Raw genomic sequence first — 17,631 nt, 5'->3', positions numbered from 1 at the left:
TTCACTATATATTGTTCACAATCGGGTTTCCCTTTGATTAATCTAGCTAAGGTTCCTTCCTCAAATGTCAAAAATTTGAAATGCTCATGTACTTGTCATGTTTTTGCAAGATTTGAACATTGAAATGCTGCAAATGTAACCTTACCATTCGAGTCTGTCAACAAATAAATAAATAAATATATGTGTGATTATTTTGCCTTCAGTATCCTTCTATCTTGTCCATTTTCACTTTGATCTGGAGGCTTCACGTTTCCATACTTCCATCTGTTAACGTATACAAGAGAATAATTCAATTGGTTTGATCTGTTTTAAGAGAAGAAAAAGAAATGCCTTTATTGTCACGTACAGTTATACATAGAGCACAACATCAGTGAAATTTGACCACGGCATTTAAACCATCATGGATGAACCATGAAGAGAAGGCAGCTAAGGAACAGCAGTTTGGGGTTCTGAGTCTTGCTCAACAACACTTTGACAGGCTAGGGACTAGTGGGAATTGTACCAGGAATTGTTTGGTTCCTAGGACAACTGCTCTAATCCCATGCAAATCTAGATTTTGCTGCAACACTGTCAAAACAGCCCTAAATTGTCATATGGACCATTGTGTTAATTGAAATCCGGAGGCTTAAATGTAGGAACAAGCAAAAACAGTTTGAGGGGGGATGGGTTTTAACCTCTGAAGGAAGGATGGGATTTGTATATTTCTAAGTGGGTTGCCTGAGAAACTAAATCCGTGGAATGTGTTATAATTACTCACCGTGTTAGACAGAATGTGCACAGACCAACTGTAAAAGTAACAATCATGAACTGATATTTTAAGTTTCAAAAAAAAGAAAAGCAACAAACTCTTTGGCAATCCTGCCTGAATAAGCATGGATTGGTTAATGTGAGTTTGCCAGGTCCTTAGGTAAATATAAACCAAACAAATCATTGCTCAGCCGCCACGGATAAATCCCACCAAAAGTACAGTTTAGAGTTTCCTCGTAATCCCTTTGAGAGATGTTGAATAGTTTGGATTGGTTTGTTCATTTTAAAAGCTGTTATTTGTGGAATTGCTTATACTAAGTGGTCTACCAAACAAACCAACAGGTCATTAAACACAGGTTTGGATTTTCAGATGTATTAAATATAAACTTATTATACTAAGCCATTGCGGGACTTTCTGAATGTTCCAATTGAAACAGCCACTTAAATTTGTAAGATTTTCCCTCGTCTACCTCGCTGAAAGATAGTTCTGGAGATTCAAACCACTTTCCACTGGGACTATTGTCTGTTTATGTTGTCGTTTAGTTTTGGTTGTCTATTTTCATCCTTAATGTCTGTTTTTTTTCCTTCTTCTGTTGTCTGTTGCTGTTGTTCTCTCTGCTGTCTATTCATTTGTGGATATCTTTGGGTTTTTCAAATTTGTCTCTATATTTATATTCTTATTTATTTGACACATACAGTAACTGTTATGCTGCTGTGACAAGATAATTTTTTCCCTTATGGGGATCAATAAAGTTTATCTTATCTTATAAAAACAACTTGGTCTTTAACAAAAACTCCGCTAGGGCCAGAAGTGGGAAACATAAGGTGGATCTGTGGCTTGGTTTAAGCAGCCACACTCAACCCGACCCAATGCTGCCATTTGAAGCCAAGTCAGAGCCAGTTTGTGTGATGTAATGCAAGAACATCAAACCATTTGACTTTGGTTTTGCATCTGAGCACTGGACTCCCAGCCAAGCAGAGGTAAACCCACTGATGGAAGAAAACAATCTTTTATAAGCACAAATTCATGAGCTCTGGCCCTTGTACAGAGGTTTAACCAAGTCATTCTCCAAACTCCGACAGGTGTGAGGGTGTAAGAAAGTGAACCAGTTCCACTACAAGCCACCCCCATGCAGTCTGGGCTCACACATCCCCACTTTTCAATTTTTAATTTCAAATTTAATAGACATACTAATAATTCCTCAGAATCCCGTACATGTCCAGAATTTACACAAGTCTTCAGTGAAGTCTGACCTTTAGGTCCGGCTTCAGCTGATTGTGCAGAGCTGCAGTTATACACTCAAAAACACTAGATGGTGCGGTGGACACAACATCTGTGTCTAGTTTATCGCGAATTGTCCCGACGATCGATGCGACGTGGGCATTGCACACCGTCATGGTGGGAGGACTCCGATGCAACTGATGAGTAAACACACATTTACTAGGATGCTGCAGGTCTGAACCACACAGGATGGAGGTGAACCATGCGCGCTGTAAGACTTCTGGAGAGCAGAGGTCAAACCTGCAGGGATTCATGAGACCAGTTCTCCAGGGTGAAGGGGAGGATGAAGTTCAGTAATGTGCTAGGAAAGGCCTGACCTTCTCTGTAGTTTCCTGCGAAATCGCATTAAAACAGATCCTACTGTTCCGTTGACCAAAAATAAACACTGTACACAATTTGAGCGGAGCCAAAAGGTTTCCTGAATTGAGTTTAGTCTTGTCCTGTGAACCAGGAGTCTCCACTTTACCTGTTTTCTCAAAAATCAACCGTCCCCGTTTTATCCCTGCTGGCATTTCTGAGTCCTTGTGATCGGTGTTCTTCTACATTGGAAGTTTTCAAGAAAAACTAGGAGGAGAGTTGCATTTCAGCAATAATGTTTGTGACATGGATCCGAAAGACATGGTTTTTGAGTTCCGTGGGATGGACCCCAGGTGGCCCACGACTGGAATCCCCCCCTCAAAAAAATACAGAAAATGTAATGCATACAATTTTTAGTCACTGATATTTGATACGTGTGTTCGCTATTGTGATATCCAGTGAGGTTTGTGAAAGAAAAACCATAATACGCTATCTGAAGAGAACTATCACTTTGGGGGTCGCTGCCACCTGGAAAGTAACAGTTTTGCTTCTTCTCATTCAGAACCTGCAGACGGAAAATGACACGTTTCTGCAAACCAAACGATCAAGCGTTACTGATATGGGTTTTCTGCAAAAATGTGACCGTACTGCAGAGTGCACAGCTGCAGGTACATCTTTGAATGATGCATTTCGCAGAGGTTGGACGTCCATTTCGACATTTGTCCCAGGCGGACAACCGGTCCACCGCTGCTAGCTACCCCGAACACGCGAGGAATCATTTCCGTTTCTCCGGCAGCACGGAGGACTAAACCTGCTGCCTTTTAGGATAGAGGTCTGAGATAGGAACGAGGAACAAACCCCCAATGGCCACCTTTTAAAATCACGATGCTTTCACCACAATTACAGCTGCAAAGTGTTTTATGATTATGCATTTAATATCCATTAAGAACAGATACTGAAGTTAGTGATGACGTCAGCTATAATTCCGCAAGTCGCAGCGATACCATTAGTCTGACTCCCATGACACTTAATAACGAGGAGAAAAGATCTGATGTGAATCGAGAGCTATAACAATACGTCAGTCACCGAAGGACAGGAAGTCTCTGGGTGGCTGCATAAGACTACACTTTTAGTTAATACTACTAATTAAGACTTTTATTTAGGGTCAAATTTTCAGTTATCTCTATGTGATACAGACCTTGTTCTGAGCATTATCTTGACTCATGTTGTCTTTCACTCTTTGTACCTGCACTGTAACCCCTGTTACCGAGGTGCAGGTGAATTTCTTCATGTGCAGTTGCTTTGAACGCGTTCAAATCTTATTCACTGGACGCAACTGTATCGGCGCCGCTAATCCTTGCCGAGGTACATGACTTTACTTGGACCCAGTTAACACCAATGCAGCCTGCTTGAGGTGGAGCTTATGTTTTGGTACTGCCCCCTACATAACAGAACACTAACCGTGAGCTTACTCTCTTAATAAATAAAAACTAAAATTAAATTATTTGGAAAAACGCCTGTCAAATCTTTAAAGCAGAAAAATACAAAAATACCTACAGCACAGTAAAACTTTGAAGTCTAGTTATTAAATCGTATTCCAATTCTCGAGCCGCTTCGCTCAAGAGCAAGGGATCATTGGTGCTTGAGCCTTTTTGAGAGCAACTGGTGTTAAGTGTCTGTTGAAGAGGTAACAGAATCAGCCAGTGGTGACATCTTAGCGATCGATCGGGGCACCGATGGACCAGTCCCTGTTTTAGGCTTAATTCATCTTATCTTTCTGTATACATTTTTCTTTTTATAAAATATTTTATTCATACAATCATTTCTTGAACTATAGCAACATTACTATTAATTTTGAGTGGCAAGATATCAGTTGCAGATCACCTCATAAGAACAAAAGTATAAACAATTGCAGAAAAAAATTATTCTTTATCCATTTGAGTATGTCTCTCGTTAGCTTTTCAGTTCTGTCTGTACACCTGTCCATCTGTCAGTGATGAGCCGATGGGAATATTGCTGGTCCTAGTGGGGTCGTGTGATTGGTACAGGTCTGAGCAGTGGCGTCTTCTGACTGGCCAGGAGGAGGCCCCTGAATGGCAGAGCAGGTTGGCCATTAGCTGGCACAAGGCAACCCTCACGCTGGCCCGTTTACAGCAGGCTCGGAGGACACAGCACACTGGTCCAATCTGAGGAGACGAGCGCGGCGGAGGTCATTCTCAAACGCACGTAAAATCAAGGAGCTCATTTTAAGATCGAGCAGAGTCCGCAACGTTGGGACAGTCAAACTCACTTTGGCTCCTGTATGGCTGACACTTCCTCTGGCGGACCGTTGGGAAGCTCCACAGTGGGCCGACACTTGTCACTGCGGGACACACGGAGGACAGAGGGAATGAGTTAGCCGATTAGCACTGTGGCGGTAATGGTCCAGTGTGAAACACCACTGAGGCTATTTTAATCTTTCTAAAAGTAAAATCTTAAACGTCAATGTCACATGTCGGCACAAACAGGTCTTTGTATTAGTACATTGATGCACTGAGCAAATCTCCGGCAACATTTCGGATAACGCGTACTGGGTGGGCGTTCAGAATTTTTTTTACTGAATATATTTACTGAAATTGAAAGCACACAGATTGAATAAACATGCCTATCAAATCAAATCAAATCATCCCGGTGAGTTCACAAATTGATAAACCTGGTGGTCAAATCAATGCAAAGTGAATTACTTTGAAAATCCAATACAAATATGAATATGAAGTGGACAGGTTTTGTTAGGACAAAATTATCTATAAGATCATTCGTGATTGGAATTAGGCCCTAAAGCCACAGAACATTGGAGGCAATGAAACCTCCAAAAGTGCTTAACAGCACGAGTAAAACTGCTTAGCAATAATATTGCGGATATTTAACTAGTCCATGAGTAGTCAAACTCCATTTAGTCGTGTTGGGAGGCGGCACGCTGATGTCCACACCACTACGGCACCACCTGTGCCCACCAGTGCACAGACTATGCTAAGTCCTCCATCTGACATGACTGAAGAAATGATGAAAATGCTCCGTATTTCCCAATTTTCAAATGATACATTTAACATTCATAAATAAATAGCAATAAATAACTGTCCATTATGACATATTCAAGTTATGTATAAATATTGATAGCAGAATGTTTGGAATCTTTGACTATACTGAAAACATTGACTAGTCACCTTATAAACAAATCATCTTTCCACTTCTGATGCATTACAGTTTATGTTACAATGAAGATTGCATCCGTGTTAAAAACTGAACAAATCAAAAGCACATCCATGGAGGTATATAAGAGGCTCTCATAGGATTCTATGAAACGGTTTGATTACAGTCCAGATATGAACAGTTTTCAAAGTATAGGCTAGGCCTACCCTCCATACAAATACCACAATGATTTAATATACATTAACAGGATCTGTGATGTGCTAATCATTATGCGGAGCAGTATTTCCTCTAAGTTGTAGCACAGACACTTGCCCCTGCACAATTCAAAGTGACGTGACCGCCGAACACATGGTTTGCCACACAAGTCATGTGAGTGTTATGTCTGACCCTGTTTTGGGACAGCAGGCTGCAGCTGAACTGTTGATGCCTGTTCTCTCCAAATCATGACACTCTCCTACTGAGAATGCTTCCAAAGTACCACTCTTCTCTTCATCACTGGAACAGACAAACACAAATATACATTAATAAAAGTATGGAGTGATTTGTACCCAAACATTACTCACAGACACAAAGAACACAGAGACATGTAAAACAGTGATTCATGCTAAACGGGGAAGACGGCACACAGAAAAACAAAGGATGGAGGTGTTGAAATGGGGAACCATGGATAACAGTATTCTGAGTAAACATCAAAATGTACAGCAAATGGAGAAAGTCAAATGTTTTGACATGTTTAGCTAGAGCACTGTTGTTCAATTTCAACTTGCCAGCAGCCGGCAAGTAGGCCTAAGAACTGATTTGAACACAGATTAGACCAAAATTGCATGGACCAGCCGTAGTCTTGCTTTGTCTCAGAGAACCACCAATAATCTTCATGAGACCTTAATCAAAGCACTCAAACAGAAAAACTGGAGGTGCCACACAACAACTGCCAGCATCATGTACCAAATTACCGGGCTCGAAGGGGAGGGAGCAAATGAAAGCCTGCTAAGAATACAATAAAGTAGCCTGATCATAATCATAAAGTCAATTTTTTTTTTTTTTACTCAGTGTTCTATTATATATGTGTATATATGGATGCACCGATCTTCATTGCTACTTTGTGTTGAAAACTAAATATTAACTAAATAAAATAGGTCATTCTAATGTGTATTTCCCACACATCTCTAAAGTACTTGTAGTTGCGCATAGTTGGGTTGGTGACATTTATTTCAAATGCGATCGCTATCAAGGCCTTGGCAAAATCACAAATGTGTGACTTGGGTCTATTTCTTAAACAAACATTGGGTCTATTTTTGTCACCTATGAGTGTCATCGCAAACCTCAGGCCACAGATACTAACAGAACATCGGCGAGCAGTACAAAACAGAAGATGGTACTTTATCGTATCGGAAGGACTCTGGCATTAAAAATGCAACTTAAATGATTATTGGGCTATTCAAGAGGCTCAGCTGCTGAGAAATAGAAAATTCTGGCCAAATAGACAGTGTCTGCTCCTTAATATGTGTAAAGCTACACTGATATCTTGCGGCTGATCACTGCTGCACGCAGGGAACATTTCATACAAACAAACAACCGTGGGTGAAAGCAGCAGGCCTGCAACTCCAAATATAGAAAATTGCTATCTGGTAGATATCAGTTTTCTATTTGGAGCCGCATATCGCTATTATGTGTCGCAGGCTGCAACAAATATATAAATGTTATGGAGAAACCAATGACTGCTGACAATTATATTTTATCTTGACATTTTTGAGGAAATTCACAGAAGTGTCCCCAGTGCAGTTTATCTGCTAAAAACAAACACTTTGCAAAATCATATGAATTTGGAATAGACAGTCACTGATATTGTTTCGGTGAATGAATACATTCCCGGTGTTTCTTAATAAAGATTAGGTCTCCTACAAGAACACCATTCTATTCATCACCTGAAATATGAACAAGCAAATTTCTCTTATTTCCATGACGTTGATCTTATTCATGTATCACACTGGATGAATGCTGTTCCCCACATTGTAAATGGAAGCCTTTCTCCATTAATTCATGGTAACATTCGCTTTTCTGTCTCTCCCATAAAATCATTTAAGGTTCAGTGTTCTGCTCTTAGGAGGCACCAACAACAGAAACACTAGTTCAATGTTTAGAAGCATAAAGAGGAGAATCAAAGGTTCTCCCAAAGGCAGTGAATGGGAAAAATGTTCGTCTGTGAGCATGCTGCTATGACGTATAACTGAATTGAGGGGTGGGTTTGGTTGGCGTGGAGATGGAGATGTTTGGAGATGTGGTGGAGCTGGATCCAATCCACGACTAAGTAAATGGCAGCTACGGCAAGATTAATGTAAGGTTCAGACTGTGGTAACCTGAAGCCTGATGCTAACCAGTGATCTGCTATGATCACCTATTAAAATTCACATATTCATCTGACATTAGGCCATAGGGTCATTTGGGAATTTATATCTACATCATGATAATGGATTACCTTTTCACCACCATGACTTCAAAATTGCAACTTTTCAAAAATGTCTTATTGGACATGCTCTATCAGTCCACGAGATGTTCATGCTATGGAGACAAACAGATTGCTTCTAAGTTGCTGGTGTGAAAGGACAGAACTTATGAGATTTTTTTATGAGATAACTGGACGAAATCAAGTGCTATACAAACAGCCCTTGCATGAGACCCAATGTTCCTTGAGTTTTCTTGATTAGGGTGCAGTCTGTGCCCAACCATATCAATCTACGAGATCACACAAAACAACCCAATTAGACTGGCTTTGCCAGATCAAAATGACATGTAAATTTATCTGGTCATTTGCTTTAAGATCTCTGACATGAGTTGCCAAAGGCAGCAGACCAAGTGTGCACAACTGTGCACACAACTGGATGTACGAAGATCCGACCAAAACAAGGCCAAGACTGATTAATATATTCATTCAGAGAATGAGCTGAGACTCAGAGAAATGGAGGTAGAGGGAACACTAATATTAAAAATCCATCAAAAGTCAAGAAAAAAATGTTTTTCAGCAAAACATTTGTAGCATAACTTCATTTTTTTTTTTTGAAGTCCTATAACTTCAAGGTCATTCAATGCACTTGGACAGCCACAGCAGCCAATCTTCTGGTCTTAAATGCCTTCGAAAAGCATCTGACGTCACTCAGGGCATTTTCGCTCTCAAAGAAGGATGAGTGAAAGCTGCAGAGTGAAATGAAATTGGAAGACTTGTCTGGTTGCCAGGTCCAGGGCCGGTTAGGTCCTTTCCTGAGGTAAATTGAAATTAGCATTTAGAGTCTCCATTTCAATACAAATTACTCTGGAGCAGGACTAATATGGGTCTGGGAGACCATCCCACAATGTTTGAGGGTCTGTGCTAAAGTAAACTTATCAATTGGAAAGGAAATTATTTTGGGGAAAAAAAAAAAAAAAAAAAAAGGCAATTTGTTTGTTGTGTCAATAAAATAACATGGCAAGTCATTCCAAAACATTGAATAATGACACATTGTGTGCTCCAACGTCTTTGAATTAGTGCATTTAAGTTGTTATTACAACTTTAGAGAGGTGGCTAATGCTATAAACAAATCTACTTTTAGGAGTAGAGAAAATGTATTTTACGCATTTTAGATGGACAAGTTTTTTTGGTCAGACATTTCTTCACCCTTTTCAAAATAATGGGCATTTAAAATTTCAATAAATTAAAGAAAAAAACTGCACTTGGACAAGACCTTTGGTAGAAAAACATGCAGAATGGAGATAATGAAATAAACAAACAAGAAGCTGAAACCAAAGAAGAGCAAAACTGGGAAAGAAAAGTTGGTGGTTGACGTGACAAAAAGACTACATCACGGCTGCAGGCTGATCTCTGATTGGCTGTACATACCGATAAGATTTCAACACTCTGAAGAAGACCACACCCACAACGCACAGCAAGAGAGAGAGGAGGGGAAGCTCAGGTTGTAAGTGTTGCTCAGTTCATTGGAAATGTTATTTACCAAGACAGACAGTATATAATACAGTATCAATGAGAGGAGAGAAAACAGGGACAGAGGACAATCAACTATATAATTCACAATTCACTGTTGGGGCCGTGTATGGAAAAACAAGTCAATGTCAGAATATGGGATTTTGAAAGTATTTGGCTAGTGCCATATGAGAAGTTTGGGGCGGGGGATTCTTAAATATTTGGTTAGAATACATCAACATTCACTTCAGTAGTGAGGGAGGGAGGGAGATGCAACCTTAGTTTCCTGCAAAACTCCAAGGGTGTTGTGTTGACTATGATAAAAACCACGTCCTCGTCCATGTGCCCTGTCAGGCCGTCAGTATCAATAATACAATGGAATAATTTCCTCAAAAAAAAGAGGGATTTGTAATTTTGTTGTATAAGTACTTAAAGAATGCCAACAAATAGCTGAATCAGGGTAAAATGCCTCCAAAAGGCAAGAGTTTCATTTAGCTATTTGAATGTGAAAGAAAACTGATGTCTTGAATTCAAGATTTGCTGTCATCTAACTCAACTATATTAAGAAAAACAACTTAAAATGGCTGAGTTCCATCTATTGGTGGCTTAAACAGGTCAAGTACATGACCATTCTATTGGAACACAGACATGAATAAGATAATGAGGCAACACCTGAAAACACCTTTGCTTGAGGCAAAAAACGTTCATTTAAAGTTATACGACCGTCAGACCGTCGTGATATGTGTGGCTAACCTCTTGAAGACGGCAGTCTCAGTCTTGGCGTCCACAGTAAGGCTGACAGTTTCTTTCATAGAGCCGTTGATGACCGTCTCTGTGATACTGCGCTGTTCATTACAGGCCATTTCCTCCTCTGCTTTGGATTTCCCAAAATCTTTAGCGGAGGTAGAAGAAGGAGAAGACACACTGGTGCCCAACCAGCCATCGCAATCTGAAGAGAAAAACAAGCCCAAACAAAGTCAGACCTGAAAGGCATTGTCGTCCTCACATTTGCCCTGACAGGAGGTATACTCACACCCTTCAGTGAGCCTGTTTATGCAACCCGAATGAGATCATACACATGGCAATATCTACGCTAATCTGAACTTTTACATGCTAAGAGCATTGACGCAGAGCATTTGGAGCACAAAAACACTGAAATACCTCTTGTGAGCCTTGTGTGTGTGTGTGTGTTGTTTAACGTTACAAGGTCTGATTGCATGTGTGGAAAAAAAACACCTCACCCTCTGACTGCATGGGTGCATTGACCCCCAGAGGGTCTATGCTGGTTTCCATGGCAACGGGAGAATTGCACCTCAGTGGGTCTTTGGGACTAAAAGAGAATAAACTCCATGAGAAATAATTTCCCCTTATTTATAGCAACTGGCAGTCAAATAAACTGATGCTTGGATTTAAATGCATGTCGCCTGGAAGAAACTGAGGCGGGCAGTTGGGCGGATGTCCTACCTGACAACTGGGAAGTTTGAAAAATCAGCCCAGCCAGTTTCAGAGTTTGAGGTGGCAGGAGGAGAGCTCCACGCTGCCTCGGGGAGGACTTCTGTGGAAGAGGAAGCGGGAGACAAAGACGAGGGGGCAGCGGGGTTGCTGGGGCTGGAGGCCGGGGTCGTGGAGGTACCAGTGTCCATTGGGATGTCATCAAAAGTGGCTGCCCACACTGGTCCTGCAAAATTACAAAACAGATTACAGGCTGGATGAAAAACCAAGTCTGAGTGTCAATCAAACCAAAAACACATTCACAATCATCTTAACTAGGACAGAATATTCATTAGCTCATTGGTACTATTATGAATCAAAGAATACAAAATTGATCTTGATAGGGAATAAACCTTTCTCGTTGTCTTATCATTGGAAATGAATGGTAACGGGCGATTCCACCGACCTGTGTCAACCTCCATATTGTCATCAGTGCTGGGGTTTGAAGCTTCAAATGTATCTCTTTTCACATCTTCCTCTTCTGAGTCTGTGCTCTCCTCACTGTCTGTACTGCCTGAACTCCTGAGATGGACAAACACACGGTTATTTCAAAGTGTCTTGAAGAGGTAACCCTCACTTCATACCCGGGATATATATAGAAATTTGAAATTGTTGCTCAAAGGTCTACAACCAGTTTGCAACAAATAGCCAATGAATAAACCAAAATCTGATTAGTGTTTAAAAATTAGATTTTGAAAGGATGAATGAAAAAAAACACTTTGTATGAATAATTGACTTTTAGAAAAAATGAATTACATTATATTACATTAGAAAAGAGTTGGCAATAACGAAATACTTTCTCAATACTATTTATTGCTGAGCGCCAAGAACTGATGAAAATCAAATTACACAATGTTGAAATTTGAAGCATTGCCGTCAGAGCCCCATCTCAAATGTGTCTGTACTGATGAATTACGGGACAATAAAAAGCAACTTGCTTGTCATCAATGCGACAAAACAGTAATTCTGCACCTGCTATGCCTCATCAATAATTCACACGTACATAAACACATATTTGTCTAACCTGGGGCGTCTCTGTGCTTCTGGCGCAAAGGTGACATCTTTTTCATCCCAGATATCCTCCTCATCCGAGCCTGCATCTTCAAACTGCTGTATTTTCTCTTTACAGCATGCCTCAAACAGAGCTATATTTGCCTAGGGAAACACATAAAGATGTAGAAAATCTTGAAACACTATAAACACTTTACACATATAGTTAAGTGGATCAAAAGCTATTTAGCCATTCCTAGACAAACGACATACACCTTTGTATGATGGGACCAACCTGCTTTTTCGGCTGTTTTACGTCATCTCAAGGTAAATCACAGCAGATCGAAATATGCCTGTATTTGACACTGGTACCGATCACTGTTGAAGCTTTGTTTTTAACAGCTGCATATTTTTTTTTATTCAGGTTTCAAAATTGGGTTTTGGTTTTAGGCAGTATTTCTTCAGGGATTGAGCTCAAGAGAGGCATTATCACAAGTGCTAATTTTATCACTTATTCTTTCATACTCTTTACGATTTCCTCCATTTTCAACAAACTGTTCCTCATGTTCTTACTTTTTTGCCATCCTTCAAAGGAATTTTGAATTTTACGTTAACATTTCTTGAATTAGTTCCATGAGAAATGCACTTTTATCCCATCTATAGACAAATGAATTCAAGATAAATAGTCAAAATACTTACACTTTCATTTGTATTCAGTGAAAAATTGATGTCTGATATTCTATCAAAGGGAATACTGCAATGTTAAAGAGAACAGACATTAGTTTAGTTAGGCGCGTTAGGCATTCACACATATGGCAACAGACAAGACAGACACTGGCACATTTGTAAAACTTCTATCCTCCAAAGACAACATGTATTGCGCCATGCCAGGCTCATTAAGAAAAAAAAATTAAGTCAAAAACAAGAAAACCTAATAATGCTAATGATAATCTATATGCATGCAACATTTTGTATCCCGATCACTGATGGTACATGGTCTGAAGTGTGAGACCAATTTTAAAGAGATCTAAAATGGGCATATTTGATAATCCCTTTTTTTCTGTTTTCAAAGTTATGATAATAAATGGTTTCAGTGAAGTCTGCAATTGAGGTTGCTATACCCATAGTCAGACACAAGTTACATTACTATCATTTCTGAAGTAGTTCCACCACATTACCCAGCAAAAAGTAAAAGCAGGGGGAAGCGGTTTTCTTTGCTCTGACACACCTAAACATCACACACACACACACACACACACACACACACACACACACACACACACACACACACACACACACACACACACACACACACACACACACACACACACACACACACACACACACACACACACACACACACACACACACACACACACACACACACACACACACACACACACACACACACACACACACACACAAATTCCAATAATAACTAATAATAAAGTCACTAATAGATTTACCACCTCTAGATTTTCCTCTAACTAGCTGTATCTTATTAAACAAATGTCATGAATTTTACAGTTTTCTGGATTGACAGAAAAATCAATGGAACTTCAGTTACATTGTAACTGAAGTACCTCAGTTACATTGAGAGTAATAATGTAGGTCAAATCGGGGCTGTCATTTGACCAGTTGGCTCCATTTAGCTGGAGTTAGTTTGAATGGCTCTGAATGGACTGTAAAATGAGACTGAATACAACTGTATGGATCCTGATGATAAAAGTAGGCAAGGAGAACATATTTTCTATTGCTATGATGAATGCTCATTAAGAACATCAATTGGAAAATGTCTTTTTATAGCCCTATTTTAATAGTTACTGGGAGGTTAATCCTCTTTGGACAGAGTGCAGCAATTCCATTAAGTTATTCTATTTATTTTAAATTAAAACAACAACGATCAACTATCTTAGTTTAGTCCCAGTAATTTGTTTTTAATATTCTAGAAGCCAAATTTGAAGATTCAAAGTGTTAGTTATCGCTCTCTTCTGTTACTTGAAAATCAGTACTGTGAAGAATATCAGCTACAGTTAACCCATTATTTTGTTTGTGGCCGGAGACTAGTACAACCATTTTCATAACAATATAAGCATTTTTTCATTTAATTACATATAATTTTCCAGTTCATGCTTCATTATAACTGGAACACCTGACCTGTTTCCCCTGTTTTAAGGCCTCACATAGGCAGCGGATAATGTGTTCATGTTAGCATCCTGTTCATTTTGGTGCTGATTTTTAAAAAAATTTTATTCTATTATTTTCAAAATATCTTTTGTGTGTGTGTGTGTGTGTGTGTGTGTGTGTGTGTGTGTGTGTGTGTGTGTGTGTGTGTGTGTGTGTTCCTTCAACATTAACCCCTGTCCTGATGTTTTTAATAGCCAACTTAAATGAAAATTCTGACAACATTGCTGAAGATTTTCTGGTGGTTGACCGTTAACCTGATTCACAAAACAATATGTGAATATCCAAAAATAATTGAAAGCATTGTGCTGGATTTAATCCTTTAACTGTATTGTGCAAAAAGTTAGGTCAGTAATTTTCATTCTCTTTTAAACATTAACATCCATACACTGCATGTGAGCAAAAGACATTCAGAGTATTGAATGGCAGCATGACTAATTCAAATCAAATATCATCTAAAGTTACTAGATATTTAAATATCAAGCCTTCCTGAGCTTGAGTAGAAATGTGCTTGACAGAAGACTCATATGAAATTGTTCAAACCACTGCAATGCACTTAAAAACCCCACCAGCATAGAGACAAAAACTTGTTCTGCCAAACTCTAGTTTCGGGAAGCTTGTTGCAGAATGGCACTATGTAGAGCACATCTCTCTGCCAAGGGCTGTTATACTACATTAAAAAATAATCATGTATTCCACGTGATCTTGCTTATAGAATAGCATTAGAGCGTTCCAGTATTCTGCCAAAAGATCAGTTTGGCCATGAAAGATTGAACTCCTCCATGATTCATGCTCTGCTCTTCAAAGTTTTATAAGTATCAGCGTAGTAGGTTTTGCATAATCCTGCTGGCAGACACACAAACTGACAAACAGGGGCTGCAGCTTGACCTCTCCTTGGCACAGATGATCCATTCATAACTATTTTTAGCAAGAATGAGGAAGTGGATCAGGACCCTGTTAATTAGAGCCATAGTAGATCCGTATTATATTTCACGATCAATTCGACTGTGTCAATTGACAAGTTGAAAACTAGGTCTGATAAAATGATGATTAAGAACAGGGGATCCAGAGATAATATTCTAAACCCCTAAGTAAGTTAAATTGCTTTCCATTCAAAATCAGCAATTTTTTCAAAATGAGTAGCGTGAATCGAATGCCAGTCGTATAGTTTTGGGTCTTCAGTGTGGTTGCACTCGGTACAGCTCAAGACATTTTGAGTAAGGACATTAGGGTTTTTTTTTATAAAAACTTAACATTAAATGAGAAATGAAGAATCAAAAGGGCCCTTTTACCTAAATGCAAAACCCTGCATTCATGAAAGGAGTATGCTTTAAATCACAATGTAACCATGATGAAAGTCATTTCTCTCTACCATTTCACATCTTTGTGTAAGATAAAGCCCCCAAACAGCCCTCATAAACGAAAACAAAGACAGCACACCAAAAACAGCAAAGGTGGGTGTAGCTTCTTAATTTCTGGAGCGCAACGTGTTATATTGGCCGCAGAAGGGAAGTCTGGCATTTAAAACTGCTCGTGTATCAACTTTTTTTCCTGTCAAGTTTCCCGAACAAGTAAAGTGCTTATGAAAGATTTGAAATTATCGTATTTAGCTGCGGGGCACTTTGCAAAAATACAAAATGAAACGCTATGAAGGCCTCAAAAAGAAGCATTATATCTGTATTGTATAACAAAAGTAATGCTGCAGAAGATAGAACAATGTATGCTCTATACGCCTGCTCCCCATTTAGTAATGTAACGCTGAGTATTGATGGCACAGATAATGAGCCGTACTGTAAAAATAGTTGACACAAAAACTACAACGTGGGGTTTTGTACATAGCGTCTACCAACTTTGCACTGTGTTTGGTGTCCTGCGCCAACACTGTTAATAGAAATACCAGTCATGCAGGATGAGTACTCACTCCACAACATCGTCCTGATCAGCAAACTCTTCGTCATTGAAGCCGAACTGCTCAATAAAATTGGACGTCATTTGTTGCATCTGATAATCAGAAAAGGCCTGGCAAAGCCCAGGACCAACGATAATGATATAGTCTTGGCTCTACACAAAGCTCATTACTTGCCAGTACAGAAGATAGCAAATGCAAGTATAAAGTTGAAAGAAAGTTTCACATGTAGGGTAAACAGGTTAATATCTGATAAACCATGAACATGCATTTACAGTCAGATGCCAAAATGCTTTGACAATAGTTAAAGAATAATACAGTGGATCAGCTTTACTTGATGACGTAACATTAGTGGGTAAGTAGATTGACTCAAAACATAGGTGTTGGTTGATATTGCAAGACCCATAGTTCATATGTGTTTAGCTAAAAGGGCTGTTCATTGCAGATAGAGATGTCTAAAAATAAGACTTGTAAATTAAGTACATTTGAATAGCCAAATAAGGTTGAAGAGTTTGATGCTTGATCGTGGGGGGCAGGGGGGTACAAGACAGTAACTTATTGATGCCTGAAAATGTTCATTTTTGTCACAGGAAATCAATGATTTCTTGTATCAGAGTTTTACTTTCTTTTTCAAAACCTGATGTCACAACCATTCTAAAATAACCTCAGAGTAATGATTCCTGTTAAATTACCCATTTTTTCCGAGTATGTTCAGAATATTATGATGCTGTTTAAAAGGGGGTAGTTCATTAAGATGGGATCAATAATAGAGCCGCATAAATCCTGGAGATTAGAAACATCTCAGACGAAGTCAAGAGGAAGGGGGAAATTTGTGTGGTGCAGGGCTGTTTATCAATGTGGCTGCTGTTCCTTTTCCACAATATGCCTTAGAAGTTTGTTCCAGACACCGCAGCCACTTGGCTAGAAGGCTGTGAAGGATGCGTCACAACACCCGTTCAGGATGGCTACATCTCTCTGATGGCCCGAGAACGGTTCCTCAGAGATAGAGAATTGTGAGGTTTGAAGTAGCTGAGAATTTCTGCACTTTTCTTGCATTTTTCATATTAAAACTCAAACGTAAAATCATTATTTGATTCCAGAATGTAAAAAAAACAACAACATTATTTTCATAGGCGACTCCCAGTTTTCAGCACTATCTTGCAGATGGTATTAATCAGAGGTGGCATCACACCGGGAAGATTTTTGCTGATGTGAATCTTGTAGTCGAGCGGCCCACTGTTGTGGCGTAATGATCTGAAGAGACACGCCACCATAGTAAGACAACTGCAGATCATTCAAATGATAGACAATGCCATTAGCCAGGACAAAGTTTGGCAGGTCAGGGTTTTCCCTTTAACAGCACTCTGTCATGTCACTATTCCAAATGATCTTCTGAACGGGCTATTTTCAACAGTGTGTTCCCGCCCTTAATACTAAAAGATGTTTTTAGTTTTGTCCGGTTAAGATTTGAACTGAAGTTATTAATGTTTTTATAAAGAGAGGTATTTCTGGTCTAACATGCAACAGTCATCAACACCACTGTGGGACGTTTTGCTTTGAGGCACTGGTTGAAATGACTTGGTTCTTCTTACA

The 17,631-nt window shown here is 39.4% G+C and overlaps 1 protein-coding gene across 4 annotated transcripts in view; it reads right to left on the bottom strand.

Moving 5' to 3' along the window:
- Positions 1-4,112: 4,112 nt before the first annotated feature.
- Positions 4,113-17,631, bottom strand: part of ppp6r3 (protein phosphatase 6, regulatory subunit 3) — a 33,746-nt gene continuing 20,227 nt past the window's right edge. The window contains exons 16-26 of one of the 4 annotated variants that reach the window (XM_086163563.1): positions 16,054-16,151; positions 12,648-12,702; positions 11,983-12,113; positions 11,365-11,480; positions 10,932-11,145; positions 10,709-10,797; positions 10,221-10,416; positions 9,387-9,404; positions 5,903-6,010; positions 4,617-4,688; positions 4,311-4,512 (exon numbers count right to left, since the gene is read on the bottom strand). In XM_086163563.1, coding sequence (XP_086019689.1) covers positions 4,461-4,512; positions 4,617-4,688; positions 5,903-6,010; positions 9,387-9,404; positions 10,221-10,416; positions 10,709-10,797; positions 10,932-11,145; positions 11,365-11,480; positions 11,983-12,113; positions 12,648-12,702; positions 16,054-16,151 — 1,149 coding nt within the window. In that variant the 3' untranslated portion in view covers positions 4,311-4,460. Of the gene's footprint in view, positions 4,513-4,616; positions 4,689-5,902; positions 6,011-9,386; positions 9,405-10,220; positions 10,417-10,708; positions 10,798-10,931; positions 11,146-11,364; positions 11,481-11,982; positions 12,114-12,647; positions 12,703-16,053; positions 16,152-17,631 lie in introns of all 4 variants that reach the window. The other 3 variants (XM_086163565.1, XM_086163564.1, XM_086163566.1) reach the window with 3 other exon arrangements.

Source organism: Fistularia commersonii, chromosome 17 (genome assembly GCF_037954325.1).
Source record: "Fistularia commersonii isolate RoL2024-O1a breed Wild chromosome 17, RoL_Fcom_v1.0, whole genome shotgun sequence".
Lineage (NCBI taxonomy): Eukaryota > Metazoa > Chordata > Actinopteri > Syngnathiformes > Fistulariidae > Fistularia > Fistularia commersonii.
The sequence above is the reverse complement of the archived record's forward strand: the minus strand, read 5'-3'. Positions and strand labels throughout refer to the sequence as shown.